This window comes from Myripristis murdjan, chromosome 1, assembly GCF_902150065.1.
Source record: "Myripristis murdjan chromosome 1, fMyrMur1.1, whole genome shotgun sequence".
In the NCBI taxonomy this organism is placed as follows: Eukaryota; Metazoa; Chordata; class Actinopteri; order Holocentriformes; family Holocentridae; genus Myripristis; species Myripristis murdjan.
The window spans coordinates 35,358,683-35,385,201 of record NC_043980.1 but is presented as its reverse complement, the minus strand read 5'-3'; the positions used below and the strand labels follow the sequence as shown (position 1 = coordinate 35,385,201).

General features: G+C 42.9%; 1 protein-coding gene across 1 annotated transcript in view; it reads right to left on the bottom strand.

The window, feature by feature from the left end:
- LOC115359386 (regulating synaptic membrane exocytosis protein 1-like) overlaps positions 1–24,057 on the bottom strand; it is a 39,796-nt gene extending 15,739 nt beyond the window's left edge. Inside the window, exons 1-21 of the mRNA XM_030051838.1 lie at positions 23,835–24,057; positions 22,469–22,770; positions 20,939–21,855; positions 12,138–12,178; positions 11,210–11,320; positions 10,595–10,694; positions 10,225–10,348; positions 10,063–10,119; positions 9,661–9,707; positions 8,928–9,043; positions 8,587–8,717; positions 8,112–8,283; positions 7,568–7,721; positions 7,234–7,290; positions 5,405–5,558; positions 4,494–4,610; positions 3,832–3,894; positions 3,124–3,201; positions 1,914–2,033; positions 955–1,044; positions 438–515 (exon numbers count right to left, since the gene is read on the bottom strand). Coding sequence (XP_029907698.1) covers positions 438–515; positions 955–1,044; positions 1,914–2,033; positions 3,124–3,201; positions 3,832–3,894; positions 4,494–4,610; positions 5,405–5,558; positions 7,234–7,290; positions 7,568–7,721; positions 8,112–8,283; positions 8,587–8,717; positions 8,928–9,043; positions 9,661–9,707; positions 10,063–10,119; positions 10,225–10,348; positions 10,595–10,694; positions 11,210–11,320; positions 12,138–12,178; positions 20,939–21,855; positions 22,469–22,767 — 3,026 coding nt within the window. The 5' untranslated portion in view covers positions 22,768–22,770; positions 23,835–24,057. The remainder of the gene's footprint in view (positions 1–437; positions 516–954; positions 1,045–1,913; positions 2,034–3,123; positions 3,202–3,831; positions 3,895–4,493; positions 4,611–5,404; positions 5,559–7,233; positions 7,291–7,567; positions 7,722–8,111; positions 8,284–8,586; positions 8,718–8,927; positions 9,044–9,660; positions 9,708–10,062; positions 10,120–10,224; positions 10,349–10,594; positions 10,695–11,209; positions 11,321–12,137; positions 12,179–20,938; positions 21,856–22,468; positions 22,771–23,834) is intronic.
- Between the last annotated feature and the right edge of the window lie 2,462 nt (positions 24,058–26,519).

Here is a 26,519-nt window from a genome sequence, read left to right as displayed (position 1 = left end):
GCTGAGTACTGACTAATCGTGTGAACATAAAATGCTTATGACTGGAGCTTGGTTTCTGATAATGGTTTGTAAAGCCAAACAACTAAGTACTGCACACTGCATAAACATTTACTTTCGCCAGCACTAACACTGCGGGAAAAGAAATTGCTCTCAGACAAGCCAGAAAAGTGAGAAGAATCTTCACAACGGAGGGAGAGAGGCAGAAACAGCAGGTGCAATAGAGAAGAGCCTTAGATCACAAATACATACAGGAAAGGGAAAAGAAAGAGCGTTGACCATGAGATCAGAACAATCCACCAGCCATCATCTACTAGGCAACAGCATAGGGCTTTGGGTGGGTGGGTGGGGGGTCTGGTAGGAAAGGTTGGGAGCCAGGAAGCAGAGCTGTAGCGTTAAGTTCCAAGAAGTGGCAACAGCAGAGGGGGCAGGCCTGGTACCTGTCTTCTTCAAGGGAGACATGCTCTACTAAGATCCTGGGGCTGGGGGGTGTCCTGCGGGGCAAAGAGCTGGTGCACCTAGAGGGGTGGAGGGCCAGGGAATAGCAGCGTCCCCAGGTGGGAAACACCAGGGAAAGGTAGCTGGTGAGTAATCGGACAGGTGAAGGGTGTGAAATTGTGAATTCTGGCTTGGTAAAACTGGTGTGACATATAGTGAGAGGAACTTCCACACTGTAATCAGCAGGAAGATGTTTTGCTGTGCAGTGCAAAAATCCATTCATGGATGTATGACATGAATTGGATGGAAGACAGAATTCCTAAATTGTCCTAAATCCAGCATGCAGGATGCTTTAGTCAAGTAGTTGTACTGTTTAGGATGCTTTTTGTGTCCTTACGCATCACCAAACCATGTCTGTAATATTTGAATGTTACTGTAATTTAATTCAATGTATTTAAAATGTGTGTGTGTGTGTGTGTGTGTGTGTGTGTTGTGTGTTTGTGTGCAGCAGATATATACCTGTCTCTGTCGGAGGCATGGAAATTGGTGTCCGGTCTCAGACAGGTGGTGCTGGCACTCCTCACTCTGTCCAATGACGGCTGCAGGTCACTGCACCGCCACAACATGGCAGCAGAGAGAGTGACAGACAGTGAAACAGAGACGGAGAGAGAAAGAGAGAGATATGCAGACACACAGAGGATGAAAGATGAGGTATTAAAGAAATTGCGTGTAAGGTGAGAAAACGAGAACACAAGAGGAGAAAAATGAGGAAACAAGAAAATTATGGGGAAAAGCAGAACACAAGAGCATAATAAGAGGTAATATTAAATGGAGAGAGACAAGAAAAAGGATGGGGGGAGGGAGGGCGACAAAGACAGAGAATAAAGAAGGCCATCAGATTGTGCAGTAACAGTACGGGCTCTGATGCTACATCTTCATTTATCATAGCCAGTCAGTCCTCGCGGCCATACAGTGCGAGTCCACTCAAATGGAAGGTTGGTGAGTTGCCATGGGAACCAGGTCTAAGTGGAAGAGGGGACTGCTTGTAAGAGTGTGAGCGAGAAAGAGTGAATGAGAGTGTGCCAATATGAGAGGAAAAGCTCTACAACCGTCCTTTTTTGTTTTCTGTGCTGCCAAAATGCACATTTGCTCTCCGCTGTTTATGCTGGCAAGTGTACGGACGTCATTTGTCACATCATGCTGTTTTGTGACGAGAGCTCATTTCAACACCGTAACCGACAGATGGTTGGTTCCCTGCCATTGCATGACATTGCACATTATGTTTGCAGGCCAAATGCCTTGCACGAACCGCAACAAGGCTTTAGGAGTTTAGTGCTTGTTCAATGCAGCGCATGTTGGAGTGTGTGCGTTGCATTATCGCCCTTGAAGGAAGAGGAGGTTTCGGTGGTGTGAGAGACAGGGAGGAGATGACAGTGTGGTGTGGGAGGTGAAGTGGGTGTGTTCGTGCTACTGCTTACCTAACCGTGACCTCATCAGTGAACCTGAGCACACGATGCGTAAGGACGCTACGAGGCATGGTGCTGCCCCCTTCCTGCCCGCGGGGCGGCTTGCTCTTTAGGCATGCAGGAAGGGTGGAGCTGCAGGCCGGAAACCCGCCCATGCCAGGCAGGAGTGACCCGCGTTCAAGAAGGCAAAGGAAAAACCAAAGTGACACATGCAAATAAAAGAGAAAAAAAAGCAGAGGCAAAATAAGCCTGGGAAAAGACAAGTATTCAAATGTCATGCAAATGATGGAGCAGGGGGGTAAAAATAAATCAAAAATGTTGCAGCAATGTAAAACAGGGCTCATCAAGGTATGTGTAAGAGAGGAAAATTCAGATTTGATAGAAAGCCTCACTGCATGGTGCTCATGTGATCACCATCCATACCTGACAGGAACCATATAGGGTAAATTACTAAATGACAGCTTGAGATCTACAGGATCCTGTCTGCAACCTCTGAGAGGGAAATTCATTATGTAACAGTATAGAAACAGCTCCTCTTCTCCCTCTCCGTGGATTGACCCCACACACTACAGCTGGACGTATAGGGAGATTACATGTAATGCTGATTATATAACACAATCTAAAGATCTAGAGCCTTTGAGACTGCACGTGACAAGGAAAACATGCTGGCTATAGAGAAAAAAGAGCAGGTCTGTCAGAGTGCTATAAAATGTATTACTGCAGAATGGAGTACAATCTAGTGAAATACAGAGTTTTTTTTTTTTTTTTGATACAGCAGGTCTGTCTCTGCAGACAAGCAACGTGGCATTTCAGTAAACCTGACTGATGATGATGTCTTGCTAAGGCTGGTGTGGATGTACTCAGAAAACTCTCTGTTAGAGGGTATAAGGAGAATGCTAACGTATCAGTATCACCTACTGTGATTTGCTGCAAATTGCAATGCCAGGATAAACATGTGATTAAAGGAAAACATGATTCAGAGGGGAAAGACAGCACATGCCATGTGGTTAGGCAAAGCAGCACCAGGACAATGCAACTTGGCACACAAGCCGGGTCATAGAAAGCGTAAGCAGCACAGTGCTCTGCCAGACATATGGGCGTTTATTGCGTTGAGAGAACATTGCTTCAACGTAATGGCCCACCAACTCCACAAATGAGTCCGGGGAAACTGGACAGGAGCAGAAAATGGGGCGCAAGAATGTCTTTTGTGCTACAAACTTACCTGTAAATGTCTTTATGGATACCGTTTACTAACAGGGGCATTTTGGGGGGGAGTGTGTTGCTGTGTCTACCTACACCCCTGGTGGTGTGAGAGTAGATCATGCACGTAAAGCAAGGAAAGGAAAAAAAAAAAGTGGGAAAAATATACAACCACCATGAGTAAACATGTCAAATGCAAAATAAAATTCATCAAAAGAGATTTGCCTTCTTTGAGGTCAGCCTCTGCGCGGCTCCCTAATCCCTTCGCAGAATGATCTGTGGTGTGTGTTTGTGTGTGTGTGTGTGTGTGTGTGTGTTTATGTGTGTGTGTGTGTGCGTGCGTGTGCATGTGTGTTTCATGAGACAGCATTTAGTGATAGACAACACAGAATGCCATCGGTGTGTTTGACATGAATTTATGGGCGTGTTACAACTACAACTTGACGCTGAGTGTGTGAAATGTGATCCGGCACTTTGAATGTTCCATTCATGCATTTGCACAAAAGCAGACATACACCACGTGCTGGGTCCCAAGAGCTATAACAATAAACATTCATTACGATTAACGCACTCTCTCTTTGCATCCATTGAAAATATCAACATTAAGTGTGTTAAAATGGAGTTGTTAAAGTATAGTGAGGATGGAAAGGATGATAAAATGGCATCTTGTATAAAATAAAGCTGACTGCTGGTTGTTGTAGTTGCCTTTTTTTCTGTTAATTTTTTTTACCTGTTTGTGTGCAGGCACTCGGCACTCCCGCCCCGGATAGACCTGTGCATCTCCAGGACCTCACTGTCATTGCCATGACGATGGGTGAACCAATCAAAAACAACCCGAAAAACACAACAGAAGAGGATGGCAACTCAGACAGGCAAGGTGGTTATGAATGAGAGAAACCAGGAAATCATAATTCTGAGATTTCAGTAAAGTCTGCATCCATCAGTACAGAATGATATAACAAATTTAGTATGTAGCAATGACTGTCGTTTAAGACGGTTAGTAGTATTAGTAGTAATTAGTACCATAGTATCACAGTACATACACAGATTCAACATTTCTAAAATATAAAAATGTAACAACAAAATCATAAGGGTCAGCAAATGTAACATTTCCTTGACAATATCATGGTCCCCTTATTACATTTTTGAATGTTATTTTTGCATGACCAACACCAGTTTTGGCCAAACTTTGCTGAATGAGCAACTGACAGAGTACTAATCCAGTGTACCTGCCTCTTTTTATTTATCACTAGATTTTTTCCTTTCAATATAGCTACTATGACTACTCCAGCTTAACTAAACCCTCAACCTTCTAGACGCCCCATCCTGGGAACAAAGCCACCACCACCACCCCCACCCCCAACCCATGAAAAGGTCCCAAGAAGAGTTTACCTGTCCTCGGAGTACTCATAGTCCGAGTCACCGGAGCGCTGGTGCTCCAAGTGGGATTCATGGTACCGGGAAGGGGAGTGGGAGTGGTGGCGGTTCTGGTGAATCTCATCCAGACTCCTGATGAAATCAAAAATGAACCTCATGAATATATAGTGGAACATCTCACAACACAAAGCCAGACTTAAGGGACAAAAACAGAAAAGAAAAACCTTAGCAGAATACATACTGTGGATGTCTCTCGATTTCAGATTAGATATGACTCTTGATTTATAGTTAACAATATAATCCAGGAAGGTATTCTATCTATAAGTTTTTCATTTGAAATGACATGATACGATGCGATGCGATACGATACGATACGATACGATACGATGCGATGCGATGCGATGCGATGCGATGCGATGCGATACGATACGATACGATACGATACGATACAACTGTGGGCTATGAGGGCTACAGTGCAGAGTTGTTGTGCTGTTCTTATTTTGTCCTTCAAGTCTGGACAACATTATTATAGCTTTCATCTTCTGTTTTATTCAGCATCATATGACTCCACTGCTGCACTTCCTAATATGATAGACAATTAAGTTAGACAAGAAAAGCTTCCTTGCTGAGTAGGAGAGGCAGGAAATTGTATCAGGGACAAGAGAGGGATATGTATAAGAAAACCCTTGATCCAATCATATTTTTTGGTTTGTTGTTGGTATCATTACTGTTATTGTTACTTACACACAGTAGCATTATTGTTCATGAAAATTTCAGGTTAACTGCATGCTACCTTTCACTTTTCATGAACTGAACTGCACCAGTGTTGGTGTATCATCACACACACGGGTAACACACATAAACATACAATACATGGTGAGGTTGAAAGGTCCAGCAGCTGCCATTAGCTGCTGGACAGCACTAACCTTTGCATGGGCACATGGGCGGGTCGAGAGCGAGCCCTACATGAGTCTTCTCGGTGCGGGGACACCGAACGGGAGCGGTGCTGGACCGGCCTCTGCTGCTCAGGGACAGCCAGGGTGCTGCTCCGCTCTCTCTCCCTGGAGTTACGCTCTGCACCTACGCTCCATATGCACACACACACACACACACACACACACACACACACACACGAACGCATGCACACACATATGCAGTCATTAGCTGTGTGTCCTCTCCTGTGGGTGCACCCGTTGTGAGCATGGTCCCACACCAAGTGAACCCTCTCTTCAGGTGATGTTGGTGTAGTGCTGCCAACTAGCATCGCAGCTCTAGTCTACTGAAGCCAGTGAAGATGCCCGGGATCCCTGCTGCATTCTCTAGACGTCTGTAGAACATCACATTAGATGTTTTACAGCGGCAAGTGACCAGCTGGCTGACAGGTTAGCTAATCAGGTAAACTAGCCTGAGTAGCTGACTGTTTCTGCTATGTCTCTGTCAGACCTGGGTGAATATATATATTTGAATATATATGCTGTGAAATGGTATACACTTCCTGTCTCCTAAGTGGGCAGGATTTTGTCAAAGGCAGTTCATCAGAGAGAGGAAAGACTTAGGTTAAAACACTGACAAAAATTATTGATGTATTGATTGACGATAGCCGATTAGTTCTGAGATTAGACCTGGGGTAACTACTATTTGCAAGTGCTAGCATTTGTCTTAATCAGTATAAAGTACAAGATAATGCAAGAGAAAAGATGAGACCAGGCTTATTTGGCTACTGCAGGAGCAAAGGACATATACACAAAAAAATACACAAACATGGTACAGTAGTTGGCGAAAATAAAAATATAGTGTTTCAAAACTCTATTGGCTTAATATAACTCTTGATGTGTTGATTATTCCTAGATTTTAATTTCCACATTAGCAAATATTTGCAGTTTATAGATCTATGAATTCACAGCATATATGCCATTTGTCCAGACAAACTGCAAATGTGCACTCAAGGTGTACAAGACTGGGAGCTCAGTCGGTATGAGTACAGGTTATGCCTCAGGACAACAAAGAAAAAGATGATAAATTGGCATTTAATTAATTTGCAATTGTCTACATGTTCCAGCACTTACTGAATTTCTCTATGAAAACCCCACCCATCTGGCAAACCATACAAATGATCTGCAAATATTTGACCCAGGTCTGCTCTCTATTGAGAGATTATCCAAAGCAGAAACATGCAAGCATCAAAGCATTTGTGGTGGTTCTATTAGGCAAAATAACACAAAAAAATTCAGCTTCTATGCAAACAGTGTTCTTTCACTGGAGTATAAGCGGCTCCCGGGCTGGACTAGAAAGCATGCAGGAGAATGGCAGGAGAGTTAGTGGTATGGCAGTGAACTTGCTCTACAATCTAACATGCACTCAGAGCTTCAAGTGGTTCTACTCTACTGTTTCTATGGCCCAGCAGAGGAGGAGAAACTCTTCACTGCAGCCTCGGTGAGGTATACCTCTAAGCTGCAGCAGAATAAGGCTAGTAAACTGCAAGTGTGCAGTTCAAAATCTGCAATTCAGTAACAATATGATGAATTGCAAAAGTCTTTGGACTGTTGTTTTTAGCTGATACAGCAGACTTTAATTATTTCAATTTGGGTACAATTTATTACAGAGAGTAGTTTGGAACTGAGGCCAGATAGAGGAAGGCTGGTGGAGGGAGAGAGAGATGAAAGGAGGATGCAGGATATTATCTTTGATCTCTCACCCAGTGCTGGACACATAGGCTAATACAAGGCGATGCTTGGTAACCATGTCCCCCACCCACCTTTATCCACTACCATCAAACCATCATCAAACTCTGCATCAGTGATGCGATGAGACCCTGCATATTGGCGGGGACACACACACACACACACACACACACACACACACAACACACACAACACACGCACAAACATACATACAATATAAGGTTGAGAGGAGTTGTCTCCCACAGGTAAAGATAAGTTCATAGAAAGTTCAGTAAAACATAGTCTATATCAAACACAGGTGCACAAACAAGCCCACATGCAAGGACTAAATCACTCACACACACACACACACACACACGCACACACACACACACACACACACACACATACACGTAAACACAGGCATACTCTGTAGCTTCTTGCTCGGGCTGTCTCCGTGGACGTGTCTGCGTGGAAGGTAGGGGGACGGCTGGGGCAGAGGTAGAGAGGACACGTCATGGGTCTGCAGCTTATACCAGTGAGGCATGTCATCCAACAAGGCAGTTTCCAACTCTATCAGGATCTAGAAGAAGAGAGAGAAGGAAGAAGAGTGCAGATGAGCCAGTAAAAGAGAAGTAGAGTAGAGAAGAATGGCAACATGTTGGGCTTTACTCGACAAGGGCAATTGAGACGGCAATTATTACTGTGTAAACTGCCACCGATTGTTTTGTCAAATGTTGTAAATCACATCCATTTGCTTCATGAGTAGTATAAAACACAGAAAGTAGGCTAGGAGGCTAAAACTAAGCAATAGCTGTTAGCACCAGTACTGAATAAGGTTCATTTAGGTGTAAAAGCTCAGGATAGGATGTGGTGTGTGCAATTTCAACTTCCCTTTCATGATGAACCTGAGTAAAATAAAGCAATCTATAAAAGATGTGTTGATACAGTGTAGCCCCGGTCTGTCTCTCACCTCTCCCAGGAAGTCGCTCTCTTCCTCCTGCACCCTGGGCTGGTCCCAGACAGTGATTTCCAACATGCGCTCTCGGAAGTCCCGCCGGTGAACATGGGAATAGAGGAAGGTCTGGTTCCACTTGGGCTCAGCACTCTTCTTTACCGTCTTGGTCCGTCGCTTACTCTTATCACTAAAACAGAGACAGTCAAGATGCAGAGGTTGGATTATGCGGCGCAAGCATCTTTGAACATGATTTCAAATGAGCATCCAAGGATGAATTATGGTAGAATTAGGGTTTTGGAGGATGTTTGAATTTGCCATGCTGCAAGGTAAAACAATGAGATCAAACAGATGGATATTCCCTTGATGACATGCTGCTGTTTGAATGCTCTTTTAATCTAGGCAATTACTGTACTGATTCGCTGTCCCTTTGAAACAGACCTACAAAATAAAAACAATGATCTATTCAATAAGGATTGGCTGCAGCCCATACCTCCTATCAGGTAGGAAGTACATCTTGACGTAAGGGTTCCTAGGTCGTCCGTCCAGTCTGGGCGGCAGGTCTATGGCTTGAAGGACATTGACGATCAGCTGATGGCCCACTTTGTCGTACCACAGCTTCACCTGTTAAAAAAAAAAAAAAAAAAAAAAGGCAGATGTGTATTAGAGGTTTTCTTGCGAAGTAAATAACTTCTCATATCCCTACATCAATCTATTCCTTCACTGAAAATGCCGTCCTTCTACTGATTTGCCCTGATGCCCGTTGCATCCCCATGTCCACAAAGCCTTCTATTCTCCCACCATGTTTCTACCCCTCCTTCCTCAGGTACTCACAGAAAGCTGTCCAGGCAGAACCAGGGGGAGGTCTCGGAGAGTTCCAGGGCTGGTAGGGGACATCACTGATATGGAGGGACGGTCCATCTTCTGAGACTCAAAGGAACTGGAGCCCGCTGTAGAGAGGACAGCACAACAATGGTAGCACCATAGAAGAAGAACAGACTTTCCCATTCAGTTTCAAACACAGAAGGATGGTCGCTGTCATTTCTATCATTGTAACTGCAAATAACTGTGGTCACTGTTTCCATAAAAACCAACTTGCAGTAGGTCGCTGACATAAGAGGTTGTACAGCAACGACCATACAAACAGTGGAGTATGGAACAGGAAAGGTGTGCTGTGCACCAGGTGTGTTGACCATTGTTGGGGACAATTGCAGGTAACCATTATTAGTGATTACTGCTTTCAGCATATCACCACAGCACTACATACCTTCTCAACTCTCAAGCTGGTGTGAAACACTTTACAGCCCTACTGATGTGCCTTGCAACCACAGAAACACACTACAATCGCCTCTTTATTCTGTACCAGCCAAAAGACCATGGCAAACGGTTTCATGACCGTTCTTCTCCATTCAAGTTCTGAGGGCAAAACCACCTCCAGAAACATAGCGTGTAGGTGATTTTGGGGGTGCAGAGTTTTTGATTCCTGTCCTGAAGCTACTTACATAGACACTAATACCAACAAAAATATAGTATACTGCAAATAAGGCAATCCATCATAGACACTTACTAGATTCTAAAGGAGGGTGGGATGACTCTGGGATTCTTGGGACGTCTCTGTGAAATGAAAAAAACCAAAATCATAGAACTAAAGTCGACACTGAAACTGATAATCACCAAAGTTTATATATACAAATATAATTGCATTGGTCAAGCACAAGACTTCAGTTCAACTCCTCAACTCTTCACAAATGACTCAGTGTGGGACTCATGTCAAGCAATAGTCATTTGATATAAGAAGAGCAAGCAGCCAAATGCATACACATACAGGTATTACACCGTACAAATAAGTTGGGGGAAAAAGGGATAATTGGATAAAAGGAAACAAGGGTTTCTTTTAGGTCCAAAGGGCTGGGGTTCCAGGTAAGGCAGCAGGGGAAGGGGCTCCACCCATGAAGTCAACACTACTTACTGATATGCTCTATACACTTTTCTCAAGAAGTTTTTGGACATAATTCGATGGATAGAGCTTTTAGATAAAGGAAGGAGACATATTAAAAGTCTGTGAGAAAAAAGGAACACCATCACAGGTACTATGAAGAATATTACTACATAATATTGACATGAATCTTACCCTATAGGCCTAGAAACAACAATCTCCACTTGAGGCTCAGCCTTGGACTCTAGAATGATGTTGTACACTTCTTTCTTGGTTGCTCCTGGCAACGACTTCCCATTCCACTGCAGTACCTCATCACCTTGAACCAAGATGGACAACATACAGAATGAGGATCCTGCCTGATCTTATTTAACAGCAATATCTCATATTACATCTGCTTCCAAAGGCCAAAATGGTCTATGCTGATAACAAATTGTAGCCTTTGAAAATCAGCTTCTGGGTGCAACAGTTTCTCAAACAAGTAACCATAAGGTACCGTGGCTACTTCTTGGAAACAATGCATTCAATTAATTCATATATTCATCCTCCTCTTCATGCAGCCTACCTGCTCGTAGATGCCCCACAACATCCGCCAGGCTTCCTTTCTTGACTTTGGTGATGAAGGCCCCGAGTCTCCCTGTCTCTGTCATTTTCCCTCCTACCACCTACACACAAAGGGAGCATGCTGATAGTTTCACAAGATTTTCCTCTTCTCTACAAGAATGAACAGGGACCAAGGTGTTGTATTGTACATACTGTTTTCACCATATGGTCACAGAATACTCCAATAAAGTCATGGTTTCTCTCCAGAATAATATGCCATCATCCTGCCAGCAGTACAGTTATGACCTTTTTAATGTCTTTACCCATTACACAACAATATTCCACTAAGTACATAAGTTTATTAGAAGCAGAGGTCGCTTCAGTGCTGTCAACTTTAGAGTCAAAAGAACTTAGGCCAAACTATGTCTGTATTGGCCATATGGGTAGGGTTTGCCACACAGAGCAATGACAATGACTACATGACAGGGAATTTAGCATAGCTACTTTTTCCCCATTGAACAGCTTGCAAAGACTACCTGAATGGTGTGTTGGCCATACATTAATCATTAATAACTAATCAGGTGCTGCACAAAGGCTGAAACAAATTATATGCAAGACTGGTTTGACCCATGCCTACCTTCAGGCCCAGAAGGGAGCCAGCCTCACGGGGCATGGCCGACCTCTTGCTCAGTGTGATGCGTCCGATCAGGTGATCACCCTCTTTGGATGGCTGCCACGTAACTGGATGCTACCGGGACAGAGGCACAGGGGAAAGAGATGACGGAGGAAGGGAGCGATAGAGCACAGGAAGGAAAGCAAGGGGGGGAAGCCAGAGGGACAGGAAGAGGAGAAGGAGAGGGGAAGAGGTAAAAGGGTTGGGTGGGGCGAGGTCAAGGAAGATGGGAAAGAAGAGGGAGAGCGGGGTTAGTGATTTAATCCCATCAAATAGATAGAGAGGTTGAATGTCAAAAGGGGAGAGGGGGGAATGTGGATTTTTTAAGGATAGAGTAGGAAATGTAGAAGAGGGAGTGGCAAAGGATGGGAGGTAATAAAATACAAGAGGAAGAAAACAAAAATAATATATATTAACAATATAGCATAATATATGTAACATATTACTGTTACAAAGCTTTTTTGCTTCTTCTGTTCTGCTTAGCAGACACTCATGCAGCAGTGCTCTTTTTATTATTGCTGATTTCCAGTTGCAGTGGTAGTAGTATATGGCTAAATAAAAAAGCAATTAGAAATCAGATATAACATGTGAATCTAGGCCCTGCCACATGTCACATGCTACACACTGTACTATATACACTCTGAAAAACAATACTCAGGGGACACTAGACTATAATGTGATTGACAGAATAATCTGCACAATAAATCAAGTTAATCTGGTAGAAATACATAGATGATGTACTTTGTGTGTGTGTGTGTGTGTGTGTGTGTGTGTGTGTGTGTGTGTGTGTGTGTGGATGGGAGGGTGAGTGCACATCTGCAGTATGTGTGTATGAGTAAGGTGGTTGTTGCAGAGGCAGCACACTGATTCCTGAATCTGTCCTAAAACTTACATGCCACACTGTAGGGTCTAGAGGATAGCAGTCCCAATCACCTGCAGATAAAAGAGGAGGGAGGGTGGGGTTAATAGCAGACACTGAAAAAATGCCCAAGCAGTCAATCTCTCAAGGTTATCATGGATGCAAGAAAATCCCGAGGGGAACAAAAGCAAATCGCAACCCAAAATGAATTGAATTTCTGCTCATGTTGGTGGCTTTGAAGCAAAGCAATGTTTTGCATGTGCGCAACCATTATACAACACATAGCTCAGACCGAGCAATCTGATTGGTCAATCAGACATTTAGAATGTGCTCAAATGAGTATGACAGCACGGCTAGCCATGCTCAAATGAAAAATACCTCATCACTGAAAATATTACTCCACCTATATCTTATTGCCCGAGTCTGTGTGGTTTCCATGGCAACACAAAACTGAAAATATATTAAATGCGGCTATCAACTTTGTTAGTCTGCATAATGGACCATTTTGTTGTCAATTTTGATTTCTTTGGCGACCTAAGTTTGGATAAATGGCTGAACAAGGAAGACAAGACAGAACAGAAAAAGGAGAGATACGCGAGAATGACGAGTGAAGAGCTGGATCAGCTGGAGAGGTCAGGAAATGACACCAGTAAGGCCCGGTCAACGTCTTGGGCTGTCAAATGTCAACAAGACTACCTGACAAACACCAGGCAAGCAGCTGTAAGTAAAGAAGAGCTAAACAAGATCCTCTGTGAATTTTATGGAGCTTTAATTTCTATAATAGAGAATGAAATGCCTCAGAAGATTCAGTACCATGGACAGTGCCCGTAGGATTTTCCACGGAGATTCCGTGTTGAGGCAGAATCTGCCTCAGCAGATTCAGCACCATGGACAGTACCTGTAAGATTTTCCATGGACAGTACCTGCTGAGGCAGATTCAGCACCACGGACAGTGCCTGTAAGATTTTCCATGGACAGTACCTGCTGAGGCAGATTCAGCACCGCGGACAGTACCTGCTGAATTAGATTCAGCACCACGGACAGTACCTGTAAGATTTTCCATGGACCGTACCTGCTGAGGCAGATTCAGCACCACGGACAGTACCCGCTGAGGCAGATTCAGCACCATGGACAGTACCCGCTGAGGCAGATTCACCACCTCTTACAGTACCTGGAAGATTTTCCACGGAGATGTGCAGGCTGTAACTTTGTTCTTGTTATTAATGTGTTAATGTTATCAGTTATTATTTAGCCTATTAATCGTTATTAATTTGTTTAGTCTTCATGAGTAGCCTAGGCCATTGATTTAATTAATTCGTCAATTTGTTTGCATCTGTACATTGAAATGAACATTTAATAAATCAACACATCTGTCAAAACTGTCATCTTTATTTCAGAGGTAAATTGATAACAGCCTGAAAAGGTGATCATATCATTCTGTTCTGCCATTGAGTTTGTGAGTTTGTTCTGGCGCTGACACTGGAAAGCAGTAGCCTGTATTTAAATATAATTATTTACATAAGTTGGTTGTAGATAAAGGTCAGCTGTGCTGCTGAGTCGCTGTCACAGCACCTGTTAGATTAAAAATGACTGAGAAGTCGGCAGGAGTATAACTATCAGTCCATGAAAAAATATTTTTTCCAACGGATATTCTAGTTACAACATGATTGAACTAGCAAAGCAGTTTTGTGTTGCTATGTGTGCTATTTATTCAGTTTTGGGAAATCACAATGTCTAGAAAACATGATAAGCCCAAGTTGGCTGGCTGACAAAAACTATTTAACGTCAGATCTCATGTATTTCTGCTGAAACGGAGAGAATACTAGCAAAAACCTTTTATATTTTGAGAGCAAAATACCCACAGTATGAATACATTTTGATTATACATTTTATTTTGTTAGTAATTGTTGTATTGTATTTTGTGTGATGTTTTTTTGTTTAATTGTATGAAGTAATGATGTTTATTCATAGCATAGGTTACAAATCCATGCATTTTACTCAATGGCCTTGGTGCCCTGGCATGCGGCCTTAATGCCCTAAAAAAAGTGGCAACACTAAAGGCCAAATGGCCTTGCCCCTAAAATTGTGTAATTCCTACCCTGGTTCCCATCATAGCTAAAATGTAAAATTCCACAACTTTTTGATGATTTGTCAGTCTAAGTGCTTCTGTGACCTAATTTTTTTTTTTTTTACTACTAAATTCAGACTTGCTGTGGAGAAAAAAAAGGTGAGCCACCATCTAATGGGACACACACTTCTCAAAGTACCATGATATTTCAGAAACCCCATGGCCAGTGATACCCCTGTAAATGTAAAACAGAAAAAAAGAGACAGATAGAGAAATAAGAGATATTGGGAAAAGGCTAATGAAAGAATGGTCATAGAAAGAGAGCATATGAAAAACTTCATTCATAGTCAAATTCATCAGTGCACTCCAAGTTGGCCCATCCAAGTCTCATGAGAGAGCTTAGCCATGGACAGAGACACCACTGACTGTCAGTGCATCCCAGCTCTCATTAACAGTGACAGATGGTATGGTGGAGGAGAGCCACGAACTGGCCCAACATCAGACCTGAGCAGTTTGGGAGCTCCGTGGCCACTACTCCACACCACAGGGCCTTTGATTGTCCGGATGCACAACAACAACACACTGACATCAGGGGACTTTGAGGGACTTTAATCTGAAGGTAACATTAGTGAAAAGTGATGTATGTCTGGTCCCGGCACAAAGCCAGGAAAATAACCCAAATGAAGTTTGTAAGAATCTGAAAAAAGCGAGCAGGACAGGAGTGAATGGAAAGGGTAAATTGTTGCCATTGGCTGGTAATCAAAACACTAATATGTGAAGTCCTTAGTGATGGTATTTTCACAGATATGAAAGTAAAACTGCATTTGAAGTTGATGACATATGAGAACACATTCATTACTGTTTGTCTAAAGGTGTTATAATACTCAAAGGGAACCATATGGTAACTGACTGCTTTTGGGAGGCGAGCCAATAAAACATGAGTGCAGGAGATGAAAACCAGGATAAAGAAAACGTGAGTGGATGCTACAATGGTGCAGTCAATCTGAAATCTCAGAGTGCACGGAGAATGCATGAGAAAATAAATGCTGACTCCACAGTTTGAACCGCTGAATAGACCTGTGTCATTAAAGATGATTACAATAATTAGATTCCAAAATTATTACTGTATCAATATTAAGCACACATGTAACCATGTAGTGTATTACAAAGACAGTCTTCCTCTACTGCTCCATCTGCTGCCTCACCACGCTCCACAGCTTCAGCAGGAACAAGCTCCTCAAAAGCCCACACACACTCTCTTAGATCATCACATGTTGCACTCAGACCTCAGCACTAAACACTATATTTAAAGCAGTCACTATAGTGCATGAGCCTGAACTCCCCATCATCACAGATTCTGGATTTGTTAAAAAAAAAAAAAAATCAGAATCAACCAACTGCCTCAATAATATCAAGCGGTATTTCTGGTATTGGTGTCACTAATTCTGTACATCTCTCGTGCCGGTGCTCGAGTGCGTTAATTATGGTTGGGTCAGTAAAATGTGCCGCATGTCTGCTGTCAGTGTTGATTCAGTTCAGCAATAAGGATTGCCCTGTGGCCCCGGGGCCAATAAGATGTTAACTCGGGCCAGCTGATTGGTCAGTGGGCCACTTGGTCCAGTGCCTGAGAGCATCGCTGCGTCTCCACTGTGATACTTGCCCACCTTCAGGCTCTTTTCTTTTGTCATGAAAACTAGTTTCTCATCAGTGCTGTATATAGAGATTGTTGGCAATTTCCGTGTAAAGCAGATTGAGCTGGCTCATTTTTAAAAAGCAGCCACAATTACCGCAAACACTCAGACTCAATGCCCGCGACAAAAGCTGGCACCGCCTAGCCCAGCATGTTGGCGAAGCGGCAGGCTGACAGCACCACATCAGGTCTGATTAATGTATCAGCAAGATGTATGAATGGAGAGACTCTGTTTTTTTTTCTAGCCATGAGTATACTGTAAAAGCACTGTTAGTGAAACTAGCAAATACTTTGGACTTTTACAGTTATATAAAAAAAAAAAAATCACATATTTCATATTTGTCCAGAATGAATCAATTATTTACTTTTGTGTGTTTCAGTTTTCAGTCATTTTGGAGCCATATATTATTCTACCATTACATCATATCTCACCACATTACCTATAGTATTATTTATATTGAGAAAAGCTCAGGGAACAGGGTAATAACCTGGCATTTTGATGATGGAAAATGTACCTACTTAACCCTTCTGCTGTCTCGTGGTGTATTTTGTTTTATTATGGCAGATAACTGGCCAAGCGTACGTGATCTTATGTCGAGATATTTCCAGTGCGCTTACAATTACGAGTATCTGCGGGTGGATTTTTAATTTAAATCACTCACTGATCAGCAGGATCAACATACAAATTAGAAAGATAAGTGTTGCTAAGGACTGCCCTGGGATATCCTGCCGCTTTATTATCTGGCTAAATGTTAGGAAAGATGATGTTGTCCAGCAATGTGCTTTTTTATACTGACGGGACTGGAAAGAGTTTTAATGTGGTGTGGCTCAAATATGCAAAGATTCACACACGCACACATACACATGCACACACTGCACTCAGTGGTGTCTGAAGTTCTGTGCAGCAGAATGGGACCCTGAATTATATCCAACAACAGATTTCCCCATCATTTCCTCAGCACCATTATCACCTTGCTGTACTTCTTTACACCAAGGAAATAACCCAGTTACTCCGACTCAGTCCTTATTTCCTTTCACTTTAAACAGCGAGTCAAAGCCCCTGTGTCAGGGAGATATTTTGGTATATCTGCAGGGATGCAATTTATTGGGTAGAATGGTAAACCATAATGTCAAACACTCTTCACAGTAATCCCTCTAAAAGAATTTTTGGAACATATAATCAACTGGTTATGTGTGAAAATGACATGAAAACATCATCTTATAGGCCCACATGAAAAGTCTGCTTTGTAATACATGCTGCCAAAAAAAATCATTAACGTCTATAATCCTTGCAACGTACATGCATGCAGCCTCAATTTGAGTGTGCAATATTCTCGGCACTGTCACCATAGTAGAGGGTGAAACCAACAACTTTCTCTTTCTCTTTACTTATGAAATATAGTTAACATGCCAGTATTGGTCTTTGCAGAAAGATGCTGGGATGCAGAAACTCATGGTAAATTCACAAATAGTGACATATGGCCACAAGCTGGAAATTTTATTTTTTTCTCAAGATAATACAATTGCACTGCTGTAAATAAGTTGTTTCTGTTGGTAGTTGTCTTTAAGTGATCTCAAATAGACACAGCAGCCATCCTGACATGTATAGCAGGTTAAAACATGTGTTACCAATGACCTTAATTAAGCTTCTGTTCCATGTAGGTCTAACAGAGGCCGGCTCCTGTTGTCATTCATGCTGACTCACTGGGAAAACTCTGCTACACTTACATGGATCCAAACCTTAATTAATGTCATTAGTAACACCCCTGTTTACCCGCTATTTCATGTCAGAAAAGGTCTGCTGTGAAAAGGTCTATTGGGTTTTACCACTGCATCTCCAATTATTAAGCTGCTGTGAAATTCATACCTGCCCAATTTATAGCTGATCATACCTGAAGTAAATCCCATGTTTAGCAGTCATACAGGGTACTGCAAGTCCTTCAAATTTGGATAAAAAGTGCTCACAAAAAACTGAATCAAAAATGTGTTCATCAAGGCTCCACAGGACAGATTGTGCTCTGATTCCACACTGGGCCTTTAGTAACCTTTAGTTTCATAGCCATTTGCTGGCACTGAAAAAGCTTTGTTCCTTTTCCGGTTTGTTTACATGTCTCAGGGGTTGCGGAGTGGGAGGATGAGAGAAGTCAATACAATCTTTACTTTGTGTATTATGGAACATACTTAGGCGGTATCACTCGAGATAGAGCGCTGTCACACTCAATATCAGCACGGCTGTGATTTGGTTGCAGGTACGAGGCTGCAACCGAAGATAATCACATGACATTATTTGTGAATATGTGGCAACATATTGTGATTTATATTGTTAATCAGTTCTCGCTCCACCAACGCAAATAGTTCCATTAGAATTCAAGCAACTGAACTGAAGAGTTTTACAACCAGGAGGTTTCCACCACAGCATCCACACATGGTACTTTGTTGCCCAGAATGTTGACTGTGAGGCAGAGCTAACTGACCCCTCATCTTAACCTCAGCAAACGCAGCCATATCCAGGTTTCCTTCCTCAGTCTCTTCTGACAACCATTCCTACTGTAACTCCAATGCTATATTTAGAAATGTGTCCATCTTTGTGTTGCTGAAGTGCAAATTTTGTTGCAAAATTTGCAATTAATATTATTATTATTACTATTATTGAACACTTTTAAAGTGGAGTGGTCCATAATAGCAAAATGTCAGGGTGCTGCTGTGCTGAATATCAGCGCTCATGGACTGTCTCTTGTCCAATCGAATCATTCGGTCGGATCTAACTGTTGTAATAATAATAAAAAAATAAAAGTGTAAAAGAAATGAGAGGTTCAACTGTATAATATTGTGAACTGCATGTTAGACATAAGTCTTATTATTTGCATAATTTTTGCTGCACCAAATACTTAATTTTTACACAATATACTTCATTTTAGTGCACTTCAGTCTAGTGTTGGGGGAATCTGACGATCATTATATATGTTACATTACATCGATGCAATCCTTGTGTTTTAGATTAGGTTTTGGTGGATATTTTTTATTTTTTTAGTATTATTATTTTTTTTGTTGTGTATGGTGATGAAAGGTGCACTCGGTTAGTGCACTGAAAGTGCTCATGATCACAATCGCTTCCCAGTTCAACGCCAAACCAAGCCACACATCTTCCCCAAGAATAGCGTTAAGTGAGGAGGTTACACTGTCAAACCAATCTACTTGGAGGCATTGCAGTTTACATCAAAGGTGTTTGATATTTATCAGCTGGACTCAGCTGTTGGAGAAGGGCAGTGTTTCACAGCACCAACAAGGAAGGAACAGAGGATCAAAGTCAGAATTTATTCCCAAATATAAAAACAAACTGATTAAAAACAACATTGCCACATTCCAAATTTAGAGGACTCTATAGAGATGACAAAATGCAAAGAGTGCTGATGGGCTCGTCTTACAGAGGTGATAAAACTACAGGAAGGCTGTGTGAATGAGCTGTTAATAAAACTGAACTGAACTAAGGGGGGTTTTAAATTTGAATTGTCGTAACACAATCACCCAGCCCATCTCAGGACACCAAAACCTCCAAGACTGTGTTGTTAAGATTAGTTTGAACTTGAAATAATGTGATCAGTGGACACTCCACATTTAATTTGATGTCTTCAAAGAAAATAAGTAATTTGACCTTGATCTTACTTTAATCTTACTCGACTTCATGTTGTGCTACTATTTAAGGATAATGCACATTATCTTGCAAAACATGCTTCACGTTGCAGACGATAGAGTAAAAGGAGACATCCTGTTTTATGGCCGAGCTAGCTAAAGAGTGTTTAAAACGGCTAATAATCCCAATCCACACCATCTACCCATTACCAGTCCCTGAGTTATAGTAATCTGGATTAAAACATCTGGAACAGGCCCCTTCTGTGACCGGTGAGAGAGATAAGCTGATAGAGCCCAGCTAACTCTACCTAGTGCCTCCTCTTGAACTCAGATACTTTAGCGTGGCTTAGCTTAGCATAGCCTAGCTTAGCTTCTCTAACACTTCGGTGAGCTGCAAAGCCACAGGTGTCAAGGAGTTAGCAAGTGCAAGAGAGGGAGAGGAGCCCAAAAATGAACATGCACCATGCACCACAAATCAGATTTCATTCTGTCTGGTGGTCCATGGTTGCCTAGTGCAGCTGGCTGTTTGGGAAGGGTTACGTAGCGAGCGAGCTGCTGACCTAATTCCACAAATCTGCTGGCCTAAATCACAGGGACTTTCCAAATAAATGAGAGCTGTCCTGAGAGCAACAGGGTTTAGCCACAGTACAGAGGTGTAGATGACACACGGGGATAGTAATGCACTGTGTGCTGGGTGCTACATCCTATCACTTACCCTATAGTTTTAAAGTCTGAAATTAGCATGCCTTGGTAGGCTATTATATGCCAAAATGCTTCTCAATTTTATTTAGTTCTACCACTGAGAACATATTAAATGCTAAAACTGGACAGAAATGCAAAATTTGGGCACAAAGATTAGGATGCTATAAGATTTATCATGCATTTCTTGATTTGATTATTGTTTTAACATATATCTTGTTTTAATAATGACCTTCTGCACAAAGAACAATTAGGTTAAGAACCAGTAGGCATCCTTCTCAGCATCTTTCTCTGACACTCAGAGGGATTATAGCCTATTAGCTCCAAGTCTGTTCCAAACAAACCACTCAGACTGCAGCATACCCATTACTTACTTTGATGCTATTGCTGCCCACACATCACGGGCCTAATCAATATAGATAAAGGCATAATGTGCACACATCAAAATTAGAGTCCCCATTGTTTTCCTATGAGTGGCATTTAGAAAACATGAATCAGAGGGCCATCAAAGGGTATGGAGAAGGGCCGTGTGAGCTACATAAGAGCTGTAGCAGCTACACATCAACTTATACTGAGTAAGAAAAGAGAGCTAAGACTTTATAGGTAACTTGAAGAAATAGCAGTGAATTATCCTGAGGGGCAGCATCAGATGTGAGGGAGGGGATGAGCTGAAACGGTGTAAGGTATGAAAGATGGTACAGATTTAGCTGTGTAAGCTAGCGGAGTGAGCACATCTGTCTGACTGACCTTTCTCGCTGACGCTCTCCATGTCCACGTCCTCACAGCTGGTGTACTCGGGCGTGGAGCCGCCCTCCTCTTCTGAGCTGCTGATGGACATCTGCCTCTTGTTGATGCCACGCTTGCTCTTGTAGGGCCGTGGAGGGGGCGGCCGCAAAGACTCCGACTGGTCCGAGCTCTGCGAGTCCTTCCTTAGCAGGTTGTCCCCACCCTTGTCCCTTGGTGTCCGAGTCATACTGGGCTCTAGGTGGCCCTTGTTTGGACCCCAGTCTGGTGGCACCGGTCCTCCAGAATGGGGCCCTGATCTCTGGCTGCCTCCGACAGGTGGAGGCCCCCCTCCACCCCCCACGGTCCTATCCACAGAGTAGGCTCGGTGGTTCTCCAAAACAACCTTGCGATCTCCCTCGCCACCTCCACCCCTCCTGCTCAGGCGGTTTTCAGGCACATCCCCTGCATTGCCTCCTCCACCTACTCCTTCACCAGGCCCCAGTCCGACCTCGTTGATCGCCAGGTCGCTGTGGCGTCGTTCATGGCGGACCTTGGACACCTTGGCATGCATGCGCATTTCTTGCTCCTCTTTCTGTGGCTTGACTGGGTAGCGAGCCAGGTTAGGGTCACTACGGTAACGAGTCTGAAACTCTTCCTCACGGCGCTGGCGCTCCCTCTGCTCCCGTTCCCGCTCCTCATCCTCCGGGCGTCTCCGGTGCATTTCTGCACGACCCAACTGCTCTTCCCCGTCCTCGTAGTCCTGAGAATGGATCTTCTCCAGTCTCCGACCATCTCCTCCCCGTCTGTCTCCTCGATCCCCAGGGCCCGGCCGCTCATCTAGGGATGACTGAGATGGCAATTTCCCTGCAGGCCTCCGGCCACTTCCGCGGCCCATGCCTCCCTTACCATTTTGCTCATGGAGGGATACAGGCCTTTTCCTGTGAGAGAAGTATTCAATATTATACCATATGATCAAAAATACACAGGCATACTGGATATAGGTGTATCATTTCCATTTGAAAAGAGTGGGTATTTGAAAAGTGTGCAAGGCATGTGAATCAAATCTTGAGGGTTTTTACCTTTCTATATGGGCACAAAGTCGTCCTTTCTAAATCACGTTCATACAAACAGATTAAAAATTCTACAAACCAAGATGAGACTGTAATGAATTCTTATCTAACTCAGCCATTGAATGAAAACAAAGGGATTGAATCAAAGACCTCTCAAGACTAAAACCTGTGACCTAGCTTCTGCAGTGGTTAAGCTAGGACAGACACAGCTCCATTCTTTTTTTACCCCTGGGGATTAAAAAAACAGAGCCTGCAGCCAATATACCATGCAAAAATAGGTCTCGATCTCACAGTATTCTTATCCCTTGCAAATATGACAGAATATGACTCCTATCGTACCATTCCAGTCCCACCATAATCATGAAAAATGGTCAGGGTTTTATGATGTGAAGGTGAAACATGGTCAACCAACAGCTACTGAAGCATAATGCGGACATACATCATGGGATCTGTGTTCAATTAGCATATGTTGATGCCTTACTTTTCTCGAGGCGGTTCACTCTGAGAGCGTGAGGCAGGCATGGTGTCGGCACCCTTGGCAGCAGTGACACCAGCGGGAGGTTGTGTCCCGTCTGGCAGCCCCGCGTTAGTGTTGGCGCTGGAGGGAGGGGCCTGGGACCTGGAGCGGAGCAGCTTCCTGTCCCGTGGGGCCTCACCCCCCACGGCTGGGTCGTTCAGGGCGGTGCCCAGGCTCACAGGCCGCACCCCCGGCCCTGAAAACCATTCTCCTGATTTGGTGAGAATCTCCTGCTGCTTACGGCACAGGTTGCATACCCACATTACCTACAAGGGTTGAAAGGAGTAAAGTGTTAGGTAAACTAGGTACGGTCGCATCTCATGGAAAACAATTAAATGGACTACGTAATAAAACAAGTGGTTAGGAATGCCTGTGTCACCCAAACTCTCGAGTAGGCTGTTAACATTTTAACAAGACTATCAAACTAGTTTTCTTTGAAACACTGCCAAATGAACATCAGACAAGTGCAGAATTGTGAGCTTAACTGTAACATTATGGGTGCAGATGCAATTTCCCCCAGAAATTGAAAAGCCCTGTCAGGCAAAGACACTGTTAGATACTGTGTCTAACACTTTTACAACTTATACAAACACGATACACCTTTTTTTAGTGTCTTTCAACTCTGACAGGGCACTGGCAGTAGCTCACCTTTTAGATAAATGAGAATGACTGAGAATATTCAAAATATACCTTGATGTTACGCCACATGCCTTTCTCTCCCTTGCCCCAGCTAATCACAGATTTGGAGGCTTTCTTATTATTATTATTTCAGTGTATCCATTGTCTGTGAATACAGCTAGGCAAAGAGTATGGCACATATTACAGATATACACTGCCATTAAAAACACCTAAAGAACCTGCTTAATAGGTCATTGTTTCTGATCCATGACTGTAAGTTTTGACTTACTACCCAGTGGCCAACAATTAACAAAATATTTTGAGCTTGATCCACTTTGCTGAAAGTGGTGATACAAGGAAAGGATCTCTCCTTATCCTCCATAAAGGGCCACATGAAGCAAAGTGTAGCATCCATATAATATACCATCAAGTGGAGAAAGAAATATGTCCATGCCCTGCTATGCTCAGTGATGCAGAGGGCTAGTATGATGCAGAGGGCTTGTATACCTCACACCTGTCTTGACACCTTTTATTATTACCTTTCCTAATGAGGACTACAGGACTGCATGTCTGTATATACAGGAAATGATATTCTGGGTCTAAAATTCTGTGAACGTAACCATGAGACGGATAGCTTGATAAACAGGAGCACTGGAAATGGTTAATTCTTTATTTTATCAAGTCCAATCCATAGATAACATCCTATACTCACATGTAGCCATGGCTACGGAAAAATCACCTCACTTCGACAGCACAAAAACAGGATTTGTCTCCCTCCGTATTTATAATCCCAGCGGTTTATGTTTCAGAGAATAAATCCAAAGCAATGGGGAAATACAGTCATCCCGTGTACTCCAGGCCAGAACCTTGGTGCAAGTAGAAAACCAAAAAAGACCCTGTGGGACCTTTGGAGACCCTAAAATGTTACCCCTCAACGGCCGGTAGGCTGGACTGTTACCAGTCTGTTAGCAGTTAGCAGTTAGCAGTTAGCTTTTAGCGCGCCAAAGCACATTCATCATGGCCTGATTGAATCCTAGTTGGCGCATGTCCAGACTAATCTAAGGTAAATCAGCTGCGCGCACGGCCCACAGCTGTCGGGGAGGCGCCCAGCCACACACTACTACTCTCTCTCTCTCTCTCTCTCTCTCTCTCTCTCTCTCTCTCTCTCTCTCTCTCTCTCTCGCTGTTTCTCTCCACCTCTTTACCCCAGCTGAGGGGCCACAGATTAGCAGTGGCCAGTAATCCTTTCAGCTCCTCACCATTATTCAACTCATCATCAGCTGACAATACTGGATCCCAATTCATAACTTCTAACCTCTACCCCCCTCCTCCTTTTCCCCCTCAGGGAAATTACACAGGTTAGTGATTAACCCATCTGCTCACTGCATGATGGATCATTGGGATATAGGCGCTTTATATATAATTTACTTAAATTAGGGAATCAATTGCAAACCTCATGTTATGTATATCCAGATATAAAGTATGGGATCACTCATCACATCTGGATACCAGTTACACTTCAAGCTGCCAGCCGGCTTTATGACTTTGTCATGCAAACAGGCACAACAAAAGACTGGAGCCATCACTAGAGAGTTAGCTTGATCTAACAAGTATGGCCTGTATGTATCTATAGGCTGCCTTTCTAGTCACAGCCAATGAAGAGAAGCAAGAGTCTAATCCAAGGCCTTAATCCTTGAATGAGATCATATAAAAGCACGCACATCATGGAATATTGTTCATCCACGGCCCAGTGCTTCCTCAAAGCAAAAAGACACGTTGAAAGCATATCTCATTCTCTAAAGGCACGCCTCTATGTGTTTGCTACATACTTTAAAAGCCTGTAACACACTCACACACACACACACACACACACACACACACACCACACATTACATATTATACATGCATATTATACATGATGAACAAAACATACAGTATAATACTGTGATTGTGCTTCACGTTCCTGACTCTAGATAGAATGAAGGATATTGGCTAAGGAACTAATTGTGTGTAAATGGAAAGTGTGTGTATAGTATGTGTTTGTGTTTATGTGTGCAAGCCCCACCCTACAGTGTGTGTGTGTGTGTGTGTGTGTGTGTGTGTGAAACATGTATTAGCAGTAGTGCTTGGTGCTGGAGTAGAGAGTGTGATGTCAGACCCTGAGCTAAATTGGCCAATCAGCTCCCTCCCTCCAGAGGCAGCCCACTCTAGTGTCACCTCGAGTTCATCTCACTGTATGCTGTGGAGCGCAATGTACTGTGTGTGTGTGTGTGTGCGTGTGTGTGCGTGTGTGTGTGTGTGTGTGTGTGTGTCTGTGTCAGAGAGAGAGGGGGACATTTCTGAAACCTTTTTGCCTGGACATGCCTGGCGTAGGCGACTGCCTGTGGGCGATAAATTTATGTACGTGTGTGTGTTTGTATGTTTGTGTGTTGGTGTGTTTGTGTGAGTGGAGTGTGAGCAATGCCATCTATAACATGTAACAGTGCCAAGCTGCCTCTGCCTAAAAAAATGTTCTTCTCTCCATGGTAACCAAGTCACTAAGAAGACTCAATGAGAGAACGGGAGCAGAGAGCAATGTGTGTGTGTGTATATATATATGTGTGTGTGTGTGTGTGTGTGTGTGTGTGAACGTTGAGTGACAGCAGAAAAAAATGGTGCATAATGATAACATTAAGGACCAATTTCTGCCATTGTTTGAAGATTGATTGAAGATTTGTTTTCCATGAAAAAAAAATCCCTACATGTCTTATAGGAATACTCTCTTTTTGGGCAGAATACCCTTTTTCTGATTTACCCAGACTGATGTAAGATGTTCAATACCATTTTAACCTCTGTACATCCAGTGGTTCAGTTTGTATGAGTAGTTATTTCATGTAGCTTAGCTTAAACACTTGAAGTCTATGAAAATTGTTAGCCTGGCTCTGTCAAATCATCATATTCATGCATACACATACACAGAAGAGGAGCACATTGTACAGGGTTGCTTACAAATGGACCAATCAGAATGGTAATGTACATCGTCTGTGTTATGGCCTGTAATCCTTTTACAGCTGCAAGTAAACTTAAATCAATTTGGTAATGGAAGACTTAGTATTGTAGTATACAATAGAGCCCAAATCAGTGATAGAAACAATTTCTTGCTATAAATAACAACCCTCCTAGCCAATTAAAAACATACTACCATATCAGCATTGTGACCAATCAATTATATTACAGTGAAGAAGTACAGAGGTGGTTAAGTGGAGTGCTTAAACTTGAGGTGAGGCGGGATTCAGTCAGCAACTTCAGTCAGATGTCATTGCCATGAAGTCCATCATGGAATAAACTCCAAAACTGTCTCTGCCTTTCCTTTCCTTTCCTTTCCTTTCCTTTCCTTTCCTTTCCTTTCCTTTCCTTT